At 36.4% G+C, this 17215-nt stretch overlaps 4 protein-coding genes across 8 annotated transcripts; 3 read left to right on the forward strand and 1 right to left on the reverse strand.

Annotated features, from left to right (window-relative positions):
- Positions 1-44: 44 nt before the first annotated feature.
- Positions 45-2242, reverse strand: LOC110845989 (26S proteasome non-ATPase regulatory subunit 8). 2 transcript variants are annotated; one of them, XM_022092569.2, is made up of 7 exons: positions 2099-2242; positions 1872-2005; positions 1116-1291; positions 926-1022; positions 617-718; positions 365-547; positions 45-278 (listed from the first exon to the last, which is right to left on the reverse strand). In XM_022092569.2, exons 2-7 carry the CDS (start codon positions 1983-1985, stop codon positions 147-149), a joined length of 804 nt encoding a protein of 267 aa, XP_021948261.1. In that variant the 5' UTR covers positions 1986-2005; positions 2099-2242; the 3' UTR covers positions 45-146. The 2 variants fall into 2 exon arrangements, with proteins under 2 accessions (XP_021948261.1, XP_021948262.1); XM_022092570.2 differs by having other exon boundaries at positions 2095-2222.
- A 44-nt stretch (positions 2243-2286) lies between these two features.
- LOC110846976 (protein-S-isoprenylcysteine O-methyltransferase) lies at positions 2287-4826 on the forward strand. Of its 2 annotated transcripts, none has more exons than XM_022093814.2 (4): positions 2287-2436; positions 2515-2768; positions 2863-3118; positions 3192-4826. In XM_022093814.2, exons 2-4 carry the CDS (start codon positions 2562-2564, stop codon positions 3707-3709), a joined length of 981 nt encoding a protein of 326 aa, XP_021949506.1. In that variant the 5' UTR covers positions 2287-2436; positions 2515-2561; the 3' UTR covers positions 3710-4826. The 2 variants fall into 2 exon arrangements, with proteins under 2 accessions (XP_021949506.1, XP_035705432.1); XM_035849539.1 differs by having other exon boundaries at positions 2291-2436; positions 2547-2768.
- A 262-nt stretch (positions 4827-5088) lies between these two features.
- On the forward strand, positions 5089-7788 carry LOC110846132 (adenylate kinase isoenzyme 1). Of its 3 annotated transcripts, none has more exons than XM_022092767.2 (7): positions 5089-5243; positions 6437-6617; positions 6701-6758; positions 6829-6929; positions 7022-7088; positions 7170-7346; positions 7456-7788. In XM_022092767.2, the coding sequence occupies exons 2-7, from the start codon at positions 6502-6504 to the stop codon at positions 7561-7563; spliced, it is 627 nt and encodes a 208-aa protein (XP_021948459.1). In that variant the 5' UTR covers positions 5089-5243; positions 6437-6501; the 3' UTR covers positions 7564-7788. The 3 variants fall into 3 exon arrangements, with proteins under 3 accessions (XP_021948459.1, XP_035705435.1, XP_021948460.1); XM_035849542.1 differs by lacking the exon at positions 5089-5243 and adding an exon at positions 6042-6123; XM_022092768.2 differs by lacking the exon at positions 5089-5243 and adding an exon at positions 6200-6349.
- Positions 7789-8184: 396 nt separating this feature from the next.
- Positions 8185-16525, forward strand: LOC110845965 (tyrosine-protein kinase abl-1). Its single transcript, XM_022092530.2, has 27 exons — positions 8185-8733; positions 8840-9124; positions 9223-9252; positions 9328-9429; positions 9568-9699; positions 9789-9819; positions 9924-10067; positions 10141-10215; positions 10310-10401; positions 10469-10525; positions 10590-10672; positions 10836-10958; positions 11041-11165; positions 11271-11395; positions 11537-11598; positions 11715-11827; positions 11904-11945; positions 12177-12340; positions 12423-12578; positions 12775-13115; positions 13209-13287; positions 13349-13461; positions 13542-13844; positions 13970-14810; positions 14908-15006; positions 15158-15178; positions 15252-16525. Exons 2-27 carry the CDS (start codon positions 9031-9033, stop codon positions 15422-15424), a joined length of 3720 nt encoding a protein of 1239 aa, XP_021948222.1. The 5' UTR covers positions 8185-8733; positions 8840-9030; the 3' UTR covers positions 15425-16525.
- Positions 16526-17215: the final 690 nt, after the last annotated feature.

A 17215-nucleotide genomic window follows, 5' to 3' on the forward strand; every position in this document is an offset into this window, starting at 1 on the left:
TTTATTTATGTCACTACATATAAACCTATATAAGCGATTAATAGTTTTTTGGTTACTTAAATTCCAGTTAGCCATTTATTACTGACATATTTTATTAGAAAACCCAAAATTATTCTTAAAATGATAGAGAATATAGTTGATAGTTATTAAACAATCATCTCCAGCTCCTTTGCATATTCAATTGCATCCTTGGCCAATTCAAATGACGGGATTCGATCATCCTGTTTCTTTTCAGTATTGAAACAAAAGTAACCGTCCTTTGAGATGGTCCATCCTCGCTATAATGAATCAAAACATGAATTTTATCATTTTCGCTTCTAAACAAAAATGTTTACAAGACAACGCAATTTTGCGTTCTTATTACCTTGATAGCGTAAGTCTGAAGGTTCTGTCCAGAAATGTTCAATACTTTGCTCGCTGCATCCTTATGGAGTCGAGTGTAGGATTTCTCAACGCACGTAGAAATCTCATCTCGTATTGTATCGAGCAAGATATCGATGAAAAAATTGAATGCTTCTGCTGGGACTAACCGTTTTGCCATGAAAATCTAATAACAGTTTCAGTTAATATAATAATTACTTCGGTTTAGTTGATGATGCCTGTAAAAATGACTTACCTTGTTATAGCGCCCTTCCATCAAGTATTGTTCAAGCGCTACAACATGTTTGATATAGACATTGTCTAAAACATGAACTTCTGGATGAGCAAAGAGTTCCAACTAGAATTTTTAAAGCATTTAGTTTAGTTAACTAATTACATTGTAATTTGGTTTTATTAGTACAGTCAATTTATTTACGATACGACCCTCGACGTCACCACTGCAATGTTATTAGTAATGAGAGTGATGACGTCGAGGATCGTATCGTAAAAAAAACAGGAGTAGTAGTCATAATTTCATTGACAAAAGTATAATAATATTTATCACCTCAGTGTGGAACTCGGATACTCGATTTTGACTAAGCAGACAGAGTAGATTAAGACCCAACAGTTCACATTTGTATGGAGATTCTGGTAATTCCTCCCTGGGTAAATTTGCATTAAGGAACATTATTAAAATTAAACATCACAATCCTTACAAAACAAAACAATACAAAACATGTAGCGTATGGGCTTACTTAAAGTCCAAGTAATAACACTTGAGCTGTGCCATATATCGTTCAAACGATGGAATATCTCTGCGAGATATACTCCAAAAGGCCCCTATTTCTAACACATCTCTGGCAATGATCAATTCATCACGTGTTGAGGATCCAGTGGATTCGGGTAGAAACTTCAAATTTGTGAGGACAATCTATAACGACAAAAAAATTACAACTTGATTAGTTTTGTTCATTGTTCAACCTGCACATAATTACTGTTTGAATATAAACAGGGGTGGGCATGATAGGATACTTTGGTGGGTCGTAAGATAAAATGAAGATAATGTCCATATAATGTAAGATGATGGTAAATAAATATATGTATGTAATGCCAAATATGTATAGGAAAATAATACTATACGCATGTGTACTAGTATGTACATAAATATTTACATATTAGATGTGTTCCTAATTAGCAACAAGCAAAGCAGAAATTCACCAAACTCTGAATACAAGACGATGGTAAATGTAAGAAATAGACTTGGTTTATCGGATGTGTGAAAATAGGTATCCTGTCAAATATCTTTAGATACTTTTATGTTTATGTCAAGCATACGTCGATAAGGTACATGCGCAAGATACTACTCGTTTGCCTAAAAATACAACATACAAGATGCTTCAGTAGTATTCTTTAAAAGAATACTATATTTTGGCTTCTATATTTTATATTTTGCATCTTGATAAAGTATCTTGCCCACCCCAAAAATATAAATAGCCAATATCAAACACAACCTTAATTCTGTTCAAGAGCTCCCCACACTTTTCCAAGTTGGGGGCCCGGCCTCCAGCCTTCCACTCATTCATCAACTGTGACCGCAGCTGCATTGCTTCCTGAATTGGGCTCATTTTCTCTAGTTTTCTTATTCCTGTTGACAAACGCAAAAAAAACAAAAACTTGAAAAGTAAACTGATGGGAACAATACACTAGTCGTATTTAGTCTGGAGAATAATTTACCTACCAACAAATCTCACAAAATCGAAATTTTAAAATAGAAACAAGAGACGAACTTCTCCTTGCCTTTTGTTTGCTGAGCTGAAATATGACTGTCAAGTTTTTTGTTTTGCATTTCACGCCGACTTTGGGGCGACTCAGCAGCCGATCAATGTTTACATGCATGTGCACGTTGCCCAAATGCCCACTCAGGTCAGTCAGTACTCGTGCAGTGCATAGCCTGTGTCAATCAATATCTATGTGCATAACACACGAGAACAATAAAAATAAAATTTATTTCATACTTGAAAGTGCTAACAAGTCACAAGATAAGTGCATAGAAAAGCCCTGATAGAATTTACAAAGGTAGGACAGATTGTGTAGTGTTTGTAATTCAATCTTGAAAACAATTCTTGAATTATTGTTAATTATTATTTGTAAAAGTTGAAAGCATCATCTTGTTCTCGTGTCTTGAGAAATCCTCAGTGACCATGTCCTCCGACCACCCAGGGATGGTCAGCCTTAAGTCCTTCCTACTAGGAACAGGACTGATCTGGGTGGAGTTACTGCTGCCCACCAAGGCTGGCTCTTTCACGGACTCGATCGTCTTTGGCTTCATGGGCGTCGTCGCCATCGCTGCATACTCACTCACACGAAGACCATGTGACATTAGGCCAGCCAGAGTGACCCACTACCAGGTATTATACAACCAAATTCAACCAATAATTTTAGCATGCAAAGTGAAAATTTTATTTACACTTTCTTAAAACCAACATAACGTTCCTCTTGTAGATTCAAAGTCGGGCATTCTTTTTGGGGTGGGGATTGAGCTGCGGGTTTCGATGTGTGACGTCAGGATATAGTGTCCCTTTCGGGTTTTACATTTCTCTATTGTCATTGTTCCACTATTCTGAATTCTTAGTCACGTCAGTCATCAGCCCAGATACCTTGTCGTTGGACTCTTTCCTTCTCAATCACAGCAAAGAATATGGGATTGCAGCATTAGCAAGTGTGGTCGAGTTTGTGGTGGAACTCTACTTTGTACCAAGTAAATTAGCAATTGTGAAAAAATGAAGTTTTGCAATTTGATTAACTATTTGTTTTTATTTCGTTATTAACAGGTTTAAAAAATTTAAGATGGGTGACATTTACTGGAATCGGCATGTGTCTGCTTGGCGAGGTTTTACGAAAGTGGGCTATGCTCACGGCATCAAGAAATTTTACGCACCTCGTGCGAGACACGAAGGAAGATGGCCAGTATTTGGTGACATCTGGACCGTATTCTACATTTCGACATCCTGGCTATGCAGGATGGTTTTGGTGGTCAGTGGGCACCCAACTTGTGCAAGTCAATCCATTCTGCGCAATTGCATATTGTCTTGCAGTTTACAAGTTTTTCAAAAGTCGGATATACTACGAAGAGATATGTTTAATATCTTTCTTTGGGCTGGATTACATTGAGTATCAGAAGAAGGTTCCCAGTACTGGGGTGCCCTTTGTGAGAGGGTACATTCCTGTAAGTAAGGCATTGGAGCAGCCACTACTTCGAAATGAAGAGGAGGAGGAGGAAGAGGAAGACTCATCATCAACTGATGACAATTTCCAAAAAGTCGAATGTGACCAGTTAGAAGATGATTAAAATTAACTTTATTTTGTTTTCTGAGGACAAATTTCTTGTCCAGCACATAACAGCATTAAGTCATACGAAAGAAGACTGAAATCAAATGGTGGTCGTCATTCATTATATAAAACTGTAAATCACACTGTTATCTATCTTCATTCACATAACTAATATTTCGTTACATAGAATGTCCATCCATTTTTTGTACATTACGCATAGACCACCGATTATGGTGCTAATGGTATTTTGTGCACACTACTTTTGGTATACTTAATTGTAATTATTACTCGTTAAACTTTAATTTAGGAACCAAATGTATTTAACTATTTTAATTGATTTTGTGTTCATATCATAACACCGTTATTTAGTCCTTATTCATAATTTTTTCCTTTTATTTGCTCTGCAGTTATTTTTATGACTAAAGACGTGCAACAGACAGAGTATGTATACTCTGTCTGAATACTGAAGTCAATTATGTAAGTTTAGAAATAGTGTTCAGTCCATGACTTCAAGTCGAGTCAGGTCTAATGGTGAATGGAACCGTCATGTCCATTAGTCCCACCCGTCTGTTTCGTCAACACACTGGTGGACGAACCACTAAATCGATTTTGATCAACTTGGTCTTATCATGACAAGATTGATCAAAATCGGGTTTCTGGTTGAACTATAGGGTTGAACTATATCTGGTTAACCTATGAGGTGGTATGCACTAAAAAAAGTGCATATCAATCACTAGATCAAAAAATCAAGAATATTTATGCGGACCCAACAAGTTATAAAATTTTTACATTGGTTTTACAAGTCAGCCGTAAAAATCTAAACTTAAGTAGTTTGCATACTGAATATATGGAAAATTAGCTTTGTACAATGATATCACTTTTGTAAAATATTGATCAACCTAATACGCATGAGAACACGACAGTATACATACATAGTCGGCACTATAGTTTTCTTTTTGCTACTATATGTACGTAAGTACTATATTTATATAGCAAATATGCTACAAGTTATGTATACTTTTTTCATTATTTATGAAGCGAATTATTTATGTCGTTTTATTAAATTGACAACAAAATTTTGAATGCACATGGCCATATGCACTCTTGAAATAAAATTATAAAGTATAATTCTGCAATTATTAGTATGCTTGTATGTAATTTATGCGTCATAAAAAACGACTAGTTGCTACCCTTAATAGTCTCGGTCATCGGTTGACTGAGTCGATATGCTACTCTTAATTCGTATATTATGGCCACTCACGTTGTATGGCTCAAAGATATATTATGATCATCATGAGCCTTATTCAATGATTTAACTTCTACATAGATGAGAATCATATAGAAGAGAATTAAATCAGCTAAATGTAGTTACTTAGTAGTTGAGATAGTTGAGAGTGTTGAGACGGGAGGCGAAAGAGTCCAAGCTCCCAGCATCAGCTCAGTCTCATTTTATCTCACGGCCAGGGAGAAAGTTGCAGAGAAGAGAAGCGGTGTGGAAGAGTCGGGCAGTCTACAAGGATCTAACTACTTATCTTTTATCTCCCGAAAACAAGGTATGTTTGCAATTTATTTTTGAAACTATTTTCATCCCTCTGATCCATGAGAGTCTGTTATGTCCTAATATCAGTACATTGTGTACAATATTAAACTTGAGGTAGACATGGTTTTAGATGGTTTCAAGGAAAAATTTTTAGCTATATTTTTGTGAGTTTTCGAACAATATTATTGTTACAATAGCTATGTTCTTCATCAGACAATGTAATTAAATTCAAGTACCATCATTACAACAAACTATTTTACATTAGTTTTGAGAGTTACCAAGATTTGGGATCTAAAAAAACTGACGAGAGTACCATATTGAGTTGACCGGTATACCTTTGGAGATTAAACTTTGTTGACCTCGTTAACAAACATCAAAAATATTCCAGATAAATTCGACCGGCTTCAAATGCTGCTAGAACCATTTTCAAAAGTTTCAAAGATAAAAATACCCTATTGTGTTATGGTTTGAATGAAAGTGTTCTGGTATTGCCGAAATGACGATACAACTCGTATACTACTCGTATCATACGAGTTCGGATTGAAAGTGAGAGTTGATCACGGATTCTTGTTTGTCGAGCTGATTATAATATTATCTGAGCTTTGAATTGAACTTGACATTGAAGACAAACTGGCATTGGTTCAAAGATTCGAAGGTTTCCGTAGGCTGGGGATCGACTAGTTTCAAAGTTTATTTTAGACGCTTGTGTTAAGATATCTGCATGCCTGCCTGGTTGGTTGCATTACTTTTGAGGTATTTTATTGGGCGAATTGTAATGAGCCGAAAGCGTAACTATATAAAGCAAGAAATCCTGTATTGGGTTCCCTTTCGGGCGATGGCTCTTGTTGATAAGAGATGCTCTTGAACATTAAACATCAATTCTCATCATCAAGGTGTATTCATAGTAGTATGCATTTGCGTGATAATGTGGTTGATACAACAGAGGCTTACGTTAGGAATATACAGTTCGTTTATCCATTTGTCAGGGGCGTCAGGGCACAATAGAATATGGATATAGAACTTTTATTTATAAAATGCTTATCCATTACAGTTAAGTAAAAGGAGGAAAAGTCTTATTCTAATACTGAGGTTTAGGCTAGTAGGTGTGCTCTATTAGTGGTATTTCTCAAACTTTCTAAGATAACCTAACCTTGATTAAACTTGAGATAAATGGCTGGTTAACAGATTCTTACTTTTATATTCAAGGTTCACCGTAAATTTCACAAAGTTGTACCTCTGAAGTAATCCGAACGAGGTGTAATCTAAAAAAAATGGCTCCCGTCGATATGGACGCATTGAAAAGCAAGAAAGTTCCCATCATTTGGGTTCTTGGAGGTCCTGGCTCTGGAAAGGGAACTCAATGTGAACGTCTCATCCAACGTTATGGGTAAGATACAGCCTTATTTTGTACATAATAAGCATATATACTATTACTATTCCTATCAAATCTAATTTAATCATATACACCAGGTTTCAACACTTGTCATCAGGAGACTTGCTTCGTGACGAGGTTGCCTCCGGGTCAGCGGTAAGGAAATTAATATATGACGAGCACATTGGCTTTAAAGCTTAATAATTACGTGAAATAAATTTTTTAGAAAGGAAAAGAGCTCAATGAGATGATGAAGAACGGTGTTCTTGTTCCTCGTGCGGTAGTATTGGATTTGATTAAGCAGGCTATGCTGAAAAATCTAGGAAGGTATGCGTGCGAGAGATATCGAACTTGTGAAGCATTTCAGGGGACAACAATTATAAGAACAACCTATTAATATGAGCATATCAAACTTACAGCGCTAAAGGATTCTTGATCGATGGTTACCCACGTGAAGTGGAACAAGGAGTGGATTTTGAGGACCAGGTAACGATGATGATATACACAACCTCTCTCACATGATAATTACCTAAGCTACAATGAATTATGATTCGTTGGGTATTATAGATTGCTCCAGCTGCGTTGGTCCTTTACTTTGATTGTTCGGATGAGACAATGACAGAACGTCTCCTTTTCAGAGCAAAGAGCTCTGGGCGTGCCGACGATAACGAAGAAACAATCAAGAAGCGTTTGGTAACTTTCCACCAATGTTCCGAACCCGTCATCAAGAAATATGCCGAGAAGGTGAGATTTAAAATAATTCATGACAAATTCAGGCTAAAAAATATGCTGAAGGTTGAGAGTACTTTTTTTAAGGTGTACAGCTAATTATTCGTTTAAATGTGTATTCCAGTGCGTGAGTATTTCCGCTAATACGGATGTGGATACCATTTCAAAAAAATGCTTTGAAAGTGTGGACAAAACGCTGAAAGATCTCGGTCTCCCTGTACCTTCTAATTAAAGTTTAAATTGAAAACCATGCTTTTCCCAACACAAAATAGGCTCATGAAGAATATTATATTGCTGATTTACTGGTTGAAAAGGTGATGTTAGCTGTACTAATTAGACTTGATTTCGCCCTCATAATTATTATTGTTAAAAGCAATTTGTTGTTTAAAGACAATTCCACACAGGTCCTAATAAGAAGTACTTAATAAATGTAAATTTTGTTCTTTATTCCATTCAATGTATGTCAGATTTGCTGCATACTTTTAGTTTTATGAATAACTTCCCTGTAAATAGAAGCTCGCGTCTAGAGCTAGTCGTCCAACTTTCACCTTAGTACTGAACTATCTTCTGCTCATCCATGCTCCAACCAATGGCCAATATTGTTTGAAAGCTCACAAGTAATCCCAACTTTTTCATAAATATTGTGCATACGACTTTCATTTTTGTTATGGGGAGTGCAACTCATGTGCAACTAATGCCACATATCCGGGATTTGTGGTGGTAGTTAGTGGGAGAAAGTGGAGATGTGCTGACGATGCTGGGAAGAGGGCCACTCTCTCTCACAAACCCGAGTGAGAGAAGGCGACCGACTGCTGCATATGAAAACAGGAACAGGGATTCATTGCAAGTGTTTCTCGCCCTGTCACACACTGTTTAACCCACACAATCCAAATACATAAATCCTCTCACCAATACTCATGGAAGAAGACAAGGGACACGAACCAAGAAATTATTATTGTTAGGTTATTATTTGTAGCCAAGTACAACTTATTTTCCCAGTCAACTCCAAAATCCTATAATCCAATTTAATATTTAGTTTTATAGCTATTCATATCGTGCAGCAAGAAACTAGCAGATCTGTCAAACTTGAACGAAATTTATTTCATATATTTAACACTTGTCTCATCCGCACACCTTATCGTCATCCGCTAATAATGATTGGCATGTTTTTACCTATCTGCTGAACCACTTACGCCACAAAACATGTGTTAAGTAGGGCAGGGCAAATTCGTTTTGTTAACAAAATCGAGTCTAACTAAAATTCACGGGGAGAAAATTTGTATCCTCCTGCCTGACTGACTGGTTAGTGGAATTGTATTATATTTCATATTTGTCCCGTGTCTTTTTGGCAATTTTGACTTTTGAGAGCTGGTGCTTGTGGGTTGAGTTGATGGAGTTTATGGTAAGTGGTTGTTGAATTAATTAATTCTCATTTTCAAGGGGATAAATTAAGTTTTAAATAAAGATACTTAATGCGAGTTATTTCATTGTTTGTTATTTTTATTTAGTTTATATATCAAGACCCGGACTGATGATTGATGCGATTTTAAATGTGACTAAGCGACTGCTTAATTAAATGTAAAAAGGGATTTAGTGGGAATTTGGGAATACTACTTCTGTGACCGATTAAGAACGACAAGTCATATTAGCAGCTGATTAAACAACAACACGTCAAATCTAACAATTTGAGGAATGTGTGATGGGAGGACAGCAAACTAAGGAACGATCATCGACAACTAGAGCACAAAGACGGCCAAACTATTTGGGCAGTAATGTATTTGCAGAACATCATGGTTAGTATTATTATAAACTGGAAAAAAGGCTTTACATTGGTTTTTCTTGCTAAGTAAATGTTAATGTTACTTCTAAATCCTATTTATTTCGTCTACAGAAGCCCTCTTGGCAGGTCGACCCCTTCCAGGTAATACATTTCCCAGTACCTACCAATTAACTGTTCAGGGAATATTTAATTTGCAATATTTGATACCTTTGCCAGAACCTCCAGAGTGGTTGGAAGCCTTTCCTCCAAAGTGGACATCTAAGGATAACTTGTTATCAGATGGGGATGATCTCTTTGTAGCACTATATGATTTCACTAGTGAGTGGCATGTTTTAATATGTATTTTAATTCCTATGTGGATTTTTAAAAAATGCACAAAAAAATAAAATTGTAATTCTTTCGAGTGTGACGACAAATCATGGAGTATAAATAAATCGACTTTTATCTGCTTTCAAGTTTCTGGCGAAAACCAGTTGCCATTGCTAAAGGGAGAGAGGGTACGAGTACTGAGCTATAATAGCAATGGAGAGTGGTGCGAAGCGAGGTCATCTATGGGAAGGGTAGGATGGGTGCCTTCTAATTACATCTGTAAGTACATTTTTCGATTACATTGTTACGAGAAAGTTAATAAAATAAACGCATGACATTTAATTTATTTGTGATTTGCTTTCTTTTAGCTCCAATTAATTCATTGGAAAAACATTCTTGGTAAGGTTCAGAATATATTTTTTATGCAAGGCTATCAACGAAAGTTAAACGCAATCACTCACTACTATATATATTTACGCATATTAATGACTAATAATTTCCAGGTATCACGGTCGGATTTCAAGAAATGCGGCAGAGTATTTGCTTAGCTCTGGAATAAACGGCTCGTTTTTAGTCCGAGAATCTGAATCTAGCCCCGGACAGAGGTCAATATCGTTGAGACATGAGGGAAGAGTATATCATTACAGGTAATGAATTAAATAATTTATCCTCTCCCTAGAACGGAACGTCAGATCTGTTTACTTTTTTATTCGAATCTAGAATTAGTCAAGATAACGATGGCAAAGTATTTGTGACGGCAGAGTCAAGATTTCAAACGTTAGCTGAATTGGTTCAGTAAGTTTAATATGTTAAACATTATTATATTAAGCTAAGCATCAATCAAAAAGTATGCTTGATGATATTAATGAGTGGAATTATACAATTTCAGTCATCATTCTATGCATGCCGATGGTCTGATAACTCAACTCTTGTACCCAGCGCCAAAGTGCCAAAAACCAACATTATTCGCCATTTCGCCTGGTCAGTTTCCATCGTGTTGTTTTCTACTTGCATATGGTTAATGTATCCTTGTGTTTTTTTAATTTAGAACCCGATGAGTGGGAAATCGACCGACGTGATATAGCTATGCGTCACAAACTTGGAGGTGGGGAATATTCATCATTTCTTTCATCATCAATGTATTTAATAACATTCGTTTTTCATAAAAGGTGGACAGTACGGTGATGTGTATGAGGCGTATTGGAAAAAAAGGGATGGATCGGGATTTACGGTGGCTGTTAAAACGCTAAAGGTAAATGACGTTAGTTGGCTATAGTTGGTTAATTGCTTTCATTAGAGTACGTAACCTATCCAATGTTGAAGTATCATTTGAAGTAATAAGAATTATTCGTATTCCTATCCTTAATAAAATTATATTGGTTTGTGTTTGTTAATTTGTTGTAATTTTTTTGAAGGAGGACACTATGGCCTTGAAAGACTTCTTGGAAGAGGCATCGATTATGAAAACTATGACACATCCAAGTTTGGTTCGACTGATTGGTGTTTGTACTCGAGAACCGCCGTACTATATTATTACAGTAAGTCCATATGAAAATAGAGGTAATGTAATGAGAGAGCGTATGTTGCTGAGCTTGTTGTAAATATTCTATCACCCTGCAGGAATTCATGGAAAATGGAAATTTGCTGGATTTTCTCAGGAGTTGTGACAAAGTTCTTGTGAATGAATATATTCTACTGCACCTAGCCACCCAAATTGCTTCTGCCATGTGTTTTCTAGAGTCAAGGTATAATATTTCATAATTATTTATTATTCCGTTATGTCACCAAATTATGTGCATAACTCTCAATTTGTCAATTTAACTGTCTAAATCTAATTTTACAATTAACAGAAATTTTATTCACCGAGACTTAGCAGCACGTAATTGTTTAGTTGGGGACAAGTATGTTGTAAAGGTTGCTGATTTCGGTTTGGCAAGATTAATGCGAGACGACACATATACTGCGCACGCAGGGGGTAAGTTTGCATTGATAATTCGTAAAGTGTATTCAATCACTGTGGTTTGGTTCAAGTGAAGCCGATGAAGGGAGTGAGATGACTTCCCCACGCGATAAAACTGGGGTTTTGCGAAATCTGAATATCTGTCGCTTTTTTCAGCTAAATTTCCTATAAAATGGACTGCCCCGGAAGGCCTGGCATATAATAAATTTTCAACCAAGGTAGGATTAAGTGCATTCCCCATTTAAAAATTACACAACAATGTTGGTCTTTTTGCCAACAATATATCCAGGCCAAGGTTAACTAACAAGACACATTATCGACATTATGATTGCAGAGTGATGTGTGGGCATATGGCATCTTGTTATGGGAAATTGCGACTTACGGAATGTCACCTTATCCAGGATTAGACCTAACGGACGTTTACCATACATTAGAAAAGGGCCACAGGTGTGTTACACTATATGTCATTATATTTAGGTCTACATTACTTGAAACCAAAATCAATCTAACTTGATATATTTAGGATGGATTGCCCTCCTGGATGTCCAGAAATAATTTATGAAATGTGAGTATTTATTATAAACTTTTTAATATAATCTAATCTATATAAGGTTCAAAGAGGAAGTTGAATCTTCGTTCTGCGGAGGGCATCATGGTCCCTAGAGTCATTTATAAACTGTCGGGCTTTGAGTGTAACGGTGTGGTTAATTTTTCAATGAGGTCTTTTAAATTTGTTGACAAGGTCGGTGCTTTCTTCTGCCTCAAATGGCATTATGATTTGTGACTATTTTTGCAGCATGCGCTCTTGCTGGAAGTGGGATCCGGCGGACAGACCGCACTTTTGGGAGATTCATGGAACTTTAGTGTCATTGATGCAACCTCCTGTACAATATTTTGAAGAAGAAGAGTTTAGTGAACCACCAGTTATACCCAGTTTCCAAACAGACCATGTTGGGTCGGGTGGGTTAATATAAAACAATGAATAAATATCAACCATTCACAAAAGTGATCAACAACGAATGTGTGTTTTATAAAATTTTAGAATCTCCACAATCCTCTATATTTTTAACAACCTTCAACAACAGCTTACTTCCAACATCGGGAAATGCCCCCATCGTTCGTAGAAACAAAAAGGGCAAACAAGCCCCAGCTCCTCCGAAAAGAACCAGCTCGTTTAGGGATTCTAGTCATGGACTAGGTGAGTCGATGATTTGATTTATTTAGTAACTTAACTTTTTACTCAACATTGGTAGTAAAAAACCTGCGCAGGTAAAAAACTCAAATAAGTTTGACTGTATACTATGTCAATTTGTGGTTGTTGTAATGCGCATGTATGTATACATACAAAAATATTTCGTTGCTAATCCCTTAATTTCCTATTTCTTCATTTCTAGATTGGGATTCGCAGTGCGAGTTAGACCCAGAGGGTCATACATTAGATGATGACTTTGGTGGTGAAGTGCAGTTCATTCGTCGTCGAGAAAATGCATCCTTTGAAAAATTGGAGGACTTTACGGATGCTGACTACGCAGACATGAGTGGAGCAGATGCCGACGACGACTCTGAGGTTTCTGAAACTGCACAATCGGTCCCAGAAATGAGAAGCACAAAAGAGTTTCTTCGTGACAGAAACATTTTAAAATCTAAAAGCTCAAAATCGCGTACTTATCCCATGAAAGACCATATTAGCTCAAGTAGGGGCTCAAATAATTATACTAGCGCCATGAAGCCACAGGTAACCTAAACTATAATTAGTCTCTCACAATCTGAGAAAGTGACACACGTGTAGAGGTGTGCTTAATACGTTTGATTGATGATTGCTTTGCAGATATTTGCATTAGAAGAAGTAAATGTAAGGAAAGCAATTAACCGATATGGAACTCTACCAAAAGGAGCTAGAATAGGAGGTATGATTAGCCAGAAATCGCAAAGTGTTTTTTTACATAGAATGTTGAATATTGCGTGTAGCGTACTTGGATTCTATGCGTCAAGACCCTGATTCTGGAATTGTTCGCGACGCGGATGAAGAGATTAGAAAGTCAAGCTTACCACAACCCTCTAAATCCAAACCAGTTAAACCTGTATATTTTCATACTCTATATATTGTTAACATGCGATACATTTAATGAGCTCGAAATTTTTATTTTTTGTTTTTTACTAGAAAACTATTTCCCCTATTCGTTCCAAGTCCCAGAAGGTAAGCTCCCCTAAATCTCGTCAGAAACTCCCATCGTTAGACCCAAGTGGGAAGTTGTTCCAGTCTCGGGGAATTAGCAAATCGACATCAAACAGTCCAGTACTAGAAAGCAGAAGTAATTTTGGAAGTGTGACAGCTAATGAAGCACCAGAGCTTAAAGCAATCAGTGAACTCAAACTAAAACCTACTACTAAGCTAAATAAGTCTTCTTCAAATATTAATGGTAACCATCATGAACAAGCTCAAACTAATACGGAAACTTCTCTCGTAAGTCTTTATGTAAAAAATAGTAATATAAATATTTACACATTAGATTACTAGTATGTATGTACGTGCAAACTTGTTGCAATTGATAATCAGTTCCAATAATTGTTGTTGTTATATTTTTCTAGGGGGCTGAGAAGGTACCCTTATCTTCCAACTCGCCTGCTTTACAACTCGTCTCGGAGATATTTGAAAGTCTTAAAGTAAAGAATGTTAAAAGTGATCAAAAAAAAGACTGCGAAGGAAATGTTGTTGGTGGTGAAAAGGAATACTCACCAAAGTCAAGAGCATTGTTGACTGATCTACCAACAAGTTCAAAATTAAATGCCCCAGTGGCAGAAGATTTTGAATCCCTAAAGTCCAGACTAAGAAAAGTTTCCAAATCAGTTGAGGATTGTATAGAGTCTTCCGATATACAAGATAACAATAGTCTATCTAAAACCAGTCCCACCGCTGAAACTGAAAATTGCGCAGAACACAATGGGAAAGAAAAGCGGTCAAGTACTGGGAGCATCACCAATCTTAAAAGACTGTGGGAAAGTCAACGAAACGTACAGGAGGCTGGAGTCAAATCACCAAAGAGTATTACCAAAGAACCATCAGAATCACCTTCGGCTAACAACCTTATGAGTAATCGAGTCCCAACAGAAAAGGCCTTAGTCAACAAAAGTGAACACAAGTCCCTCAAGGCTACGGCGACAAGCGAAAACACTGCAACTTCTGTAAAAGATCATGCAACTCCTTCGAGTAGTGACAACAAACCTAACAAGGGAACCAACCTCAACAAATCCATCTTTCCAAACCCAAAGACTGAAAACAAGCCTGTGAAAGTAAAGCGCGTGTGGCCACCTCCTGGATCTTCGTCGACTGACCATGATAAACCAGCAATTCCTATAAAGCCATTTGTGTCCAAGAAGACAAATCCCATATACGCCACACCATCCCAACGCGTGGACCATTCTAATAGAAGTAAATAATATAGCATATTACACACAGCTTGAGCACGTCAAATTAAACTATACACTTTGAGTCTTTTACGGCACGTTTCATTATTATTATTTTACAGTTTATAGCGACGACCAGGGAACACTAGTGGATCGTTCTGAAATGGTGAAAAGATGGCTAGCTCTTGACGCAATGATAACTACTTTAACTTGTTCTACAGGTTCGTATTAATGTGATTATATATTTATAATAAAACTGAATCTGAGAGTAAACTCCAAAAATATTATCTCAAACCTAAATATTTAGACGATTTCAGCTCATTTAGTTTAAAATGATAACATTATTTAACTGTTTGGTAATTTGTTTTACAGGAAATCTAATTCCAATCCTGGGTAAGGATTTAATTATATTTACTTTTATTCGACGAATTGTTGACTATGACCTTCTCCTGTTTTTCCTTTTCAGATGAAGCCTCAATTCTGTTACTGTGGGGCCAAAAGCATGCAGAAGCTTTGTCTCCAATAACTAGATTCCAGTTTATTCAAGTTTTATCAAAATTGGAAGCTCATATTCAAGAAAAAAACCTTGCCGAACTGCAAAATACACTCACCGACTTTTCCAATATTATTCAAAGGTGAATAGCCACATGCTGTTTTATAATGCGCGAATGAGTATTAATTACCATACGACGTTATCTATGTATTATGATGAAAGGCGAGCGCTTTCTTTTTGAACTATTATTATTATTATTATGTAATCATCATGACCGTGTTCAGAATCCCCCTCCACGTGGAATTATAATGATTAACATGTTGCTGATGATTATAATTACTACTCACTGAGTACTGAGTAGATTTATTATGAAGGATAAACTTAATTTGCACCTGCCTAAATCTACTTCCTCTCTGGTGTGTGGAAGTGAACTGAGCTCGTTCAGTTTGTTTTTATAATAATATTAGCTACTATTATAAAAATAAACCTATCAATTTCGAAAGCTAGCGTGTAGTATATATACGTGTCGAATTGAACAGCCACTGTAGCTGTGGCTATAATAATGTCCTTGAGCATAATTTGTAAATATATTATTATGACATTCGACTATGAGCGAACTTTTGCGAGTTTTTCCAATTGTGACTTTGTACTATAAATATTAGATAGATATACTTAAAAACTTTATGTATGAGTTTAGTAGTTAAAAATATGATACAACAGCCATACTGATCATGATACTTTAGTGACTGGAAACATCAATAGAACTTTGCTCTTCTGACTTAAATCAATCAACCATTATTCGTCAATTTTATACTTTGATAGTCAATCCTCTACGTCCATTTCGTTAGATATATTTTGATTTATTTCATAAGCATATTTACACAGTATATTACGAGGAATTTTTTTTGTTAATATAGTACTATCTAAATATTTCGATCCATAATAGTTATTCTGTATTATAGTATTAGTATTTTATTCCATTATGATTATTCAGTGTACCCAAAGTGAAAGTACTTAAAAATGTGACGACCTTTTAAACACATCTTTTACTCATTTTTATGAAGAGTCGTGCTATTATTTATTTATTGTTCGAGTATTACTTATAGAATATGCTTTTGTAATAAGTTAAGCATTGTGACAGTTTTAAGGATTTCGCATGTATGTAATACCTCCGGCATAAAGACATCTTCACTACTGTACTGATTTTTTACAGAAACACTAATAAAGAACTAGTCACTAAAACAATATTTCCTAGTAATAGTATTTTGTTCCATGAATATTTCATACTCACTTTTCATGGAGTTAGTTTTTACCATTGCATACTTTGTCAAATCTCACGATCCCCATAAAATGACTCGTAATCCACAAAACCCTCTTTTCATTCTTTCTCTTTGCTATTTACCGTCTCGAACATCAGTCGGATCGATCCGGCAAAGTGGTATTGTCGGTCTGCTGTGTACAGTCGTCTCCACAACGACATCACCTCTTTCTCAAGACCGTCCACCTCATACCCGCCTCTCCTCCTCCTCCGAAACCCTCTCAGCTGCTCTTCTAATCATAACAATTTATCTGTCTTATCAAGAATCATCCTACTTACTTTGTGGCCACAGGTTTTTTTATTTTTCAAGACAAAGGGAGGGGGATTGCAAAGGTGACGAATTCATTCATGGGACAGGAAGATGATCTACTCCACCAGGTGTCCATTGTTGTTGACGAAATGACGAAAAGTTGCGGGCCAGAGTGTAGCCGAGGGAACTGAATAGCGTAGGGTGTGTAGGTTCAGGTTTGTTCGGTGGCGACGACGGCACTGAGCATTCACGCAATTGTCCGGCTCCCAAATTATGCGAAAAGATAATGTTAAATCTGCTGCCTTGTTAAAGATAAAGCTTTTTTGAGATACAGTTTTCTTTCTCCTTCTGCTTTCCACTATTTCTTTT

The sequence above is a fragment of the Folsomia candida genome, unplaced genomic scaffold (genome assembly GCF_002217175.1).
Source record: "Folsomia candida strain VU population unplaced genomic scaffold, ASM221717v1 Fcan01_Sc003, whole genome shotgun sequence".
NCBI classification, from domain to species: Eukaryota; Metazoa; Arthropoda; class Collembola; order Entomobryomorpha; family Isotomidae; genus Folsomia; species Folsomia candida.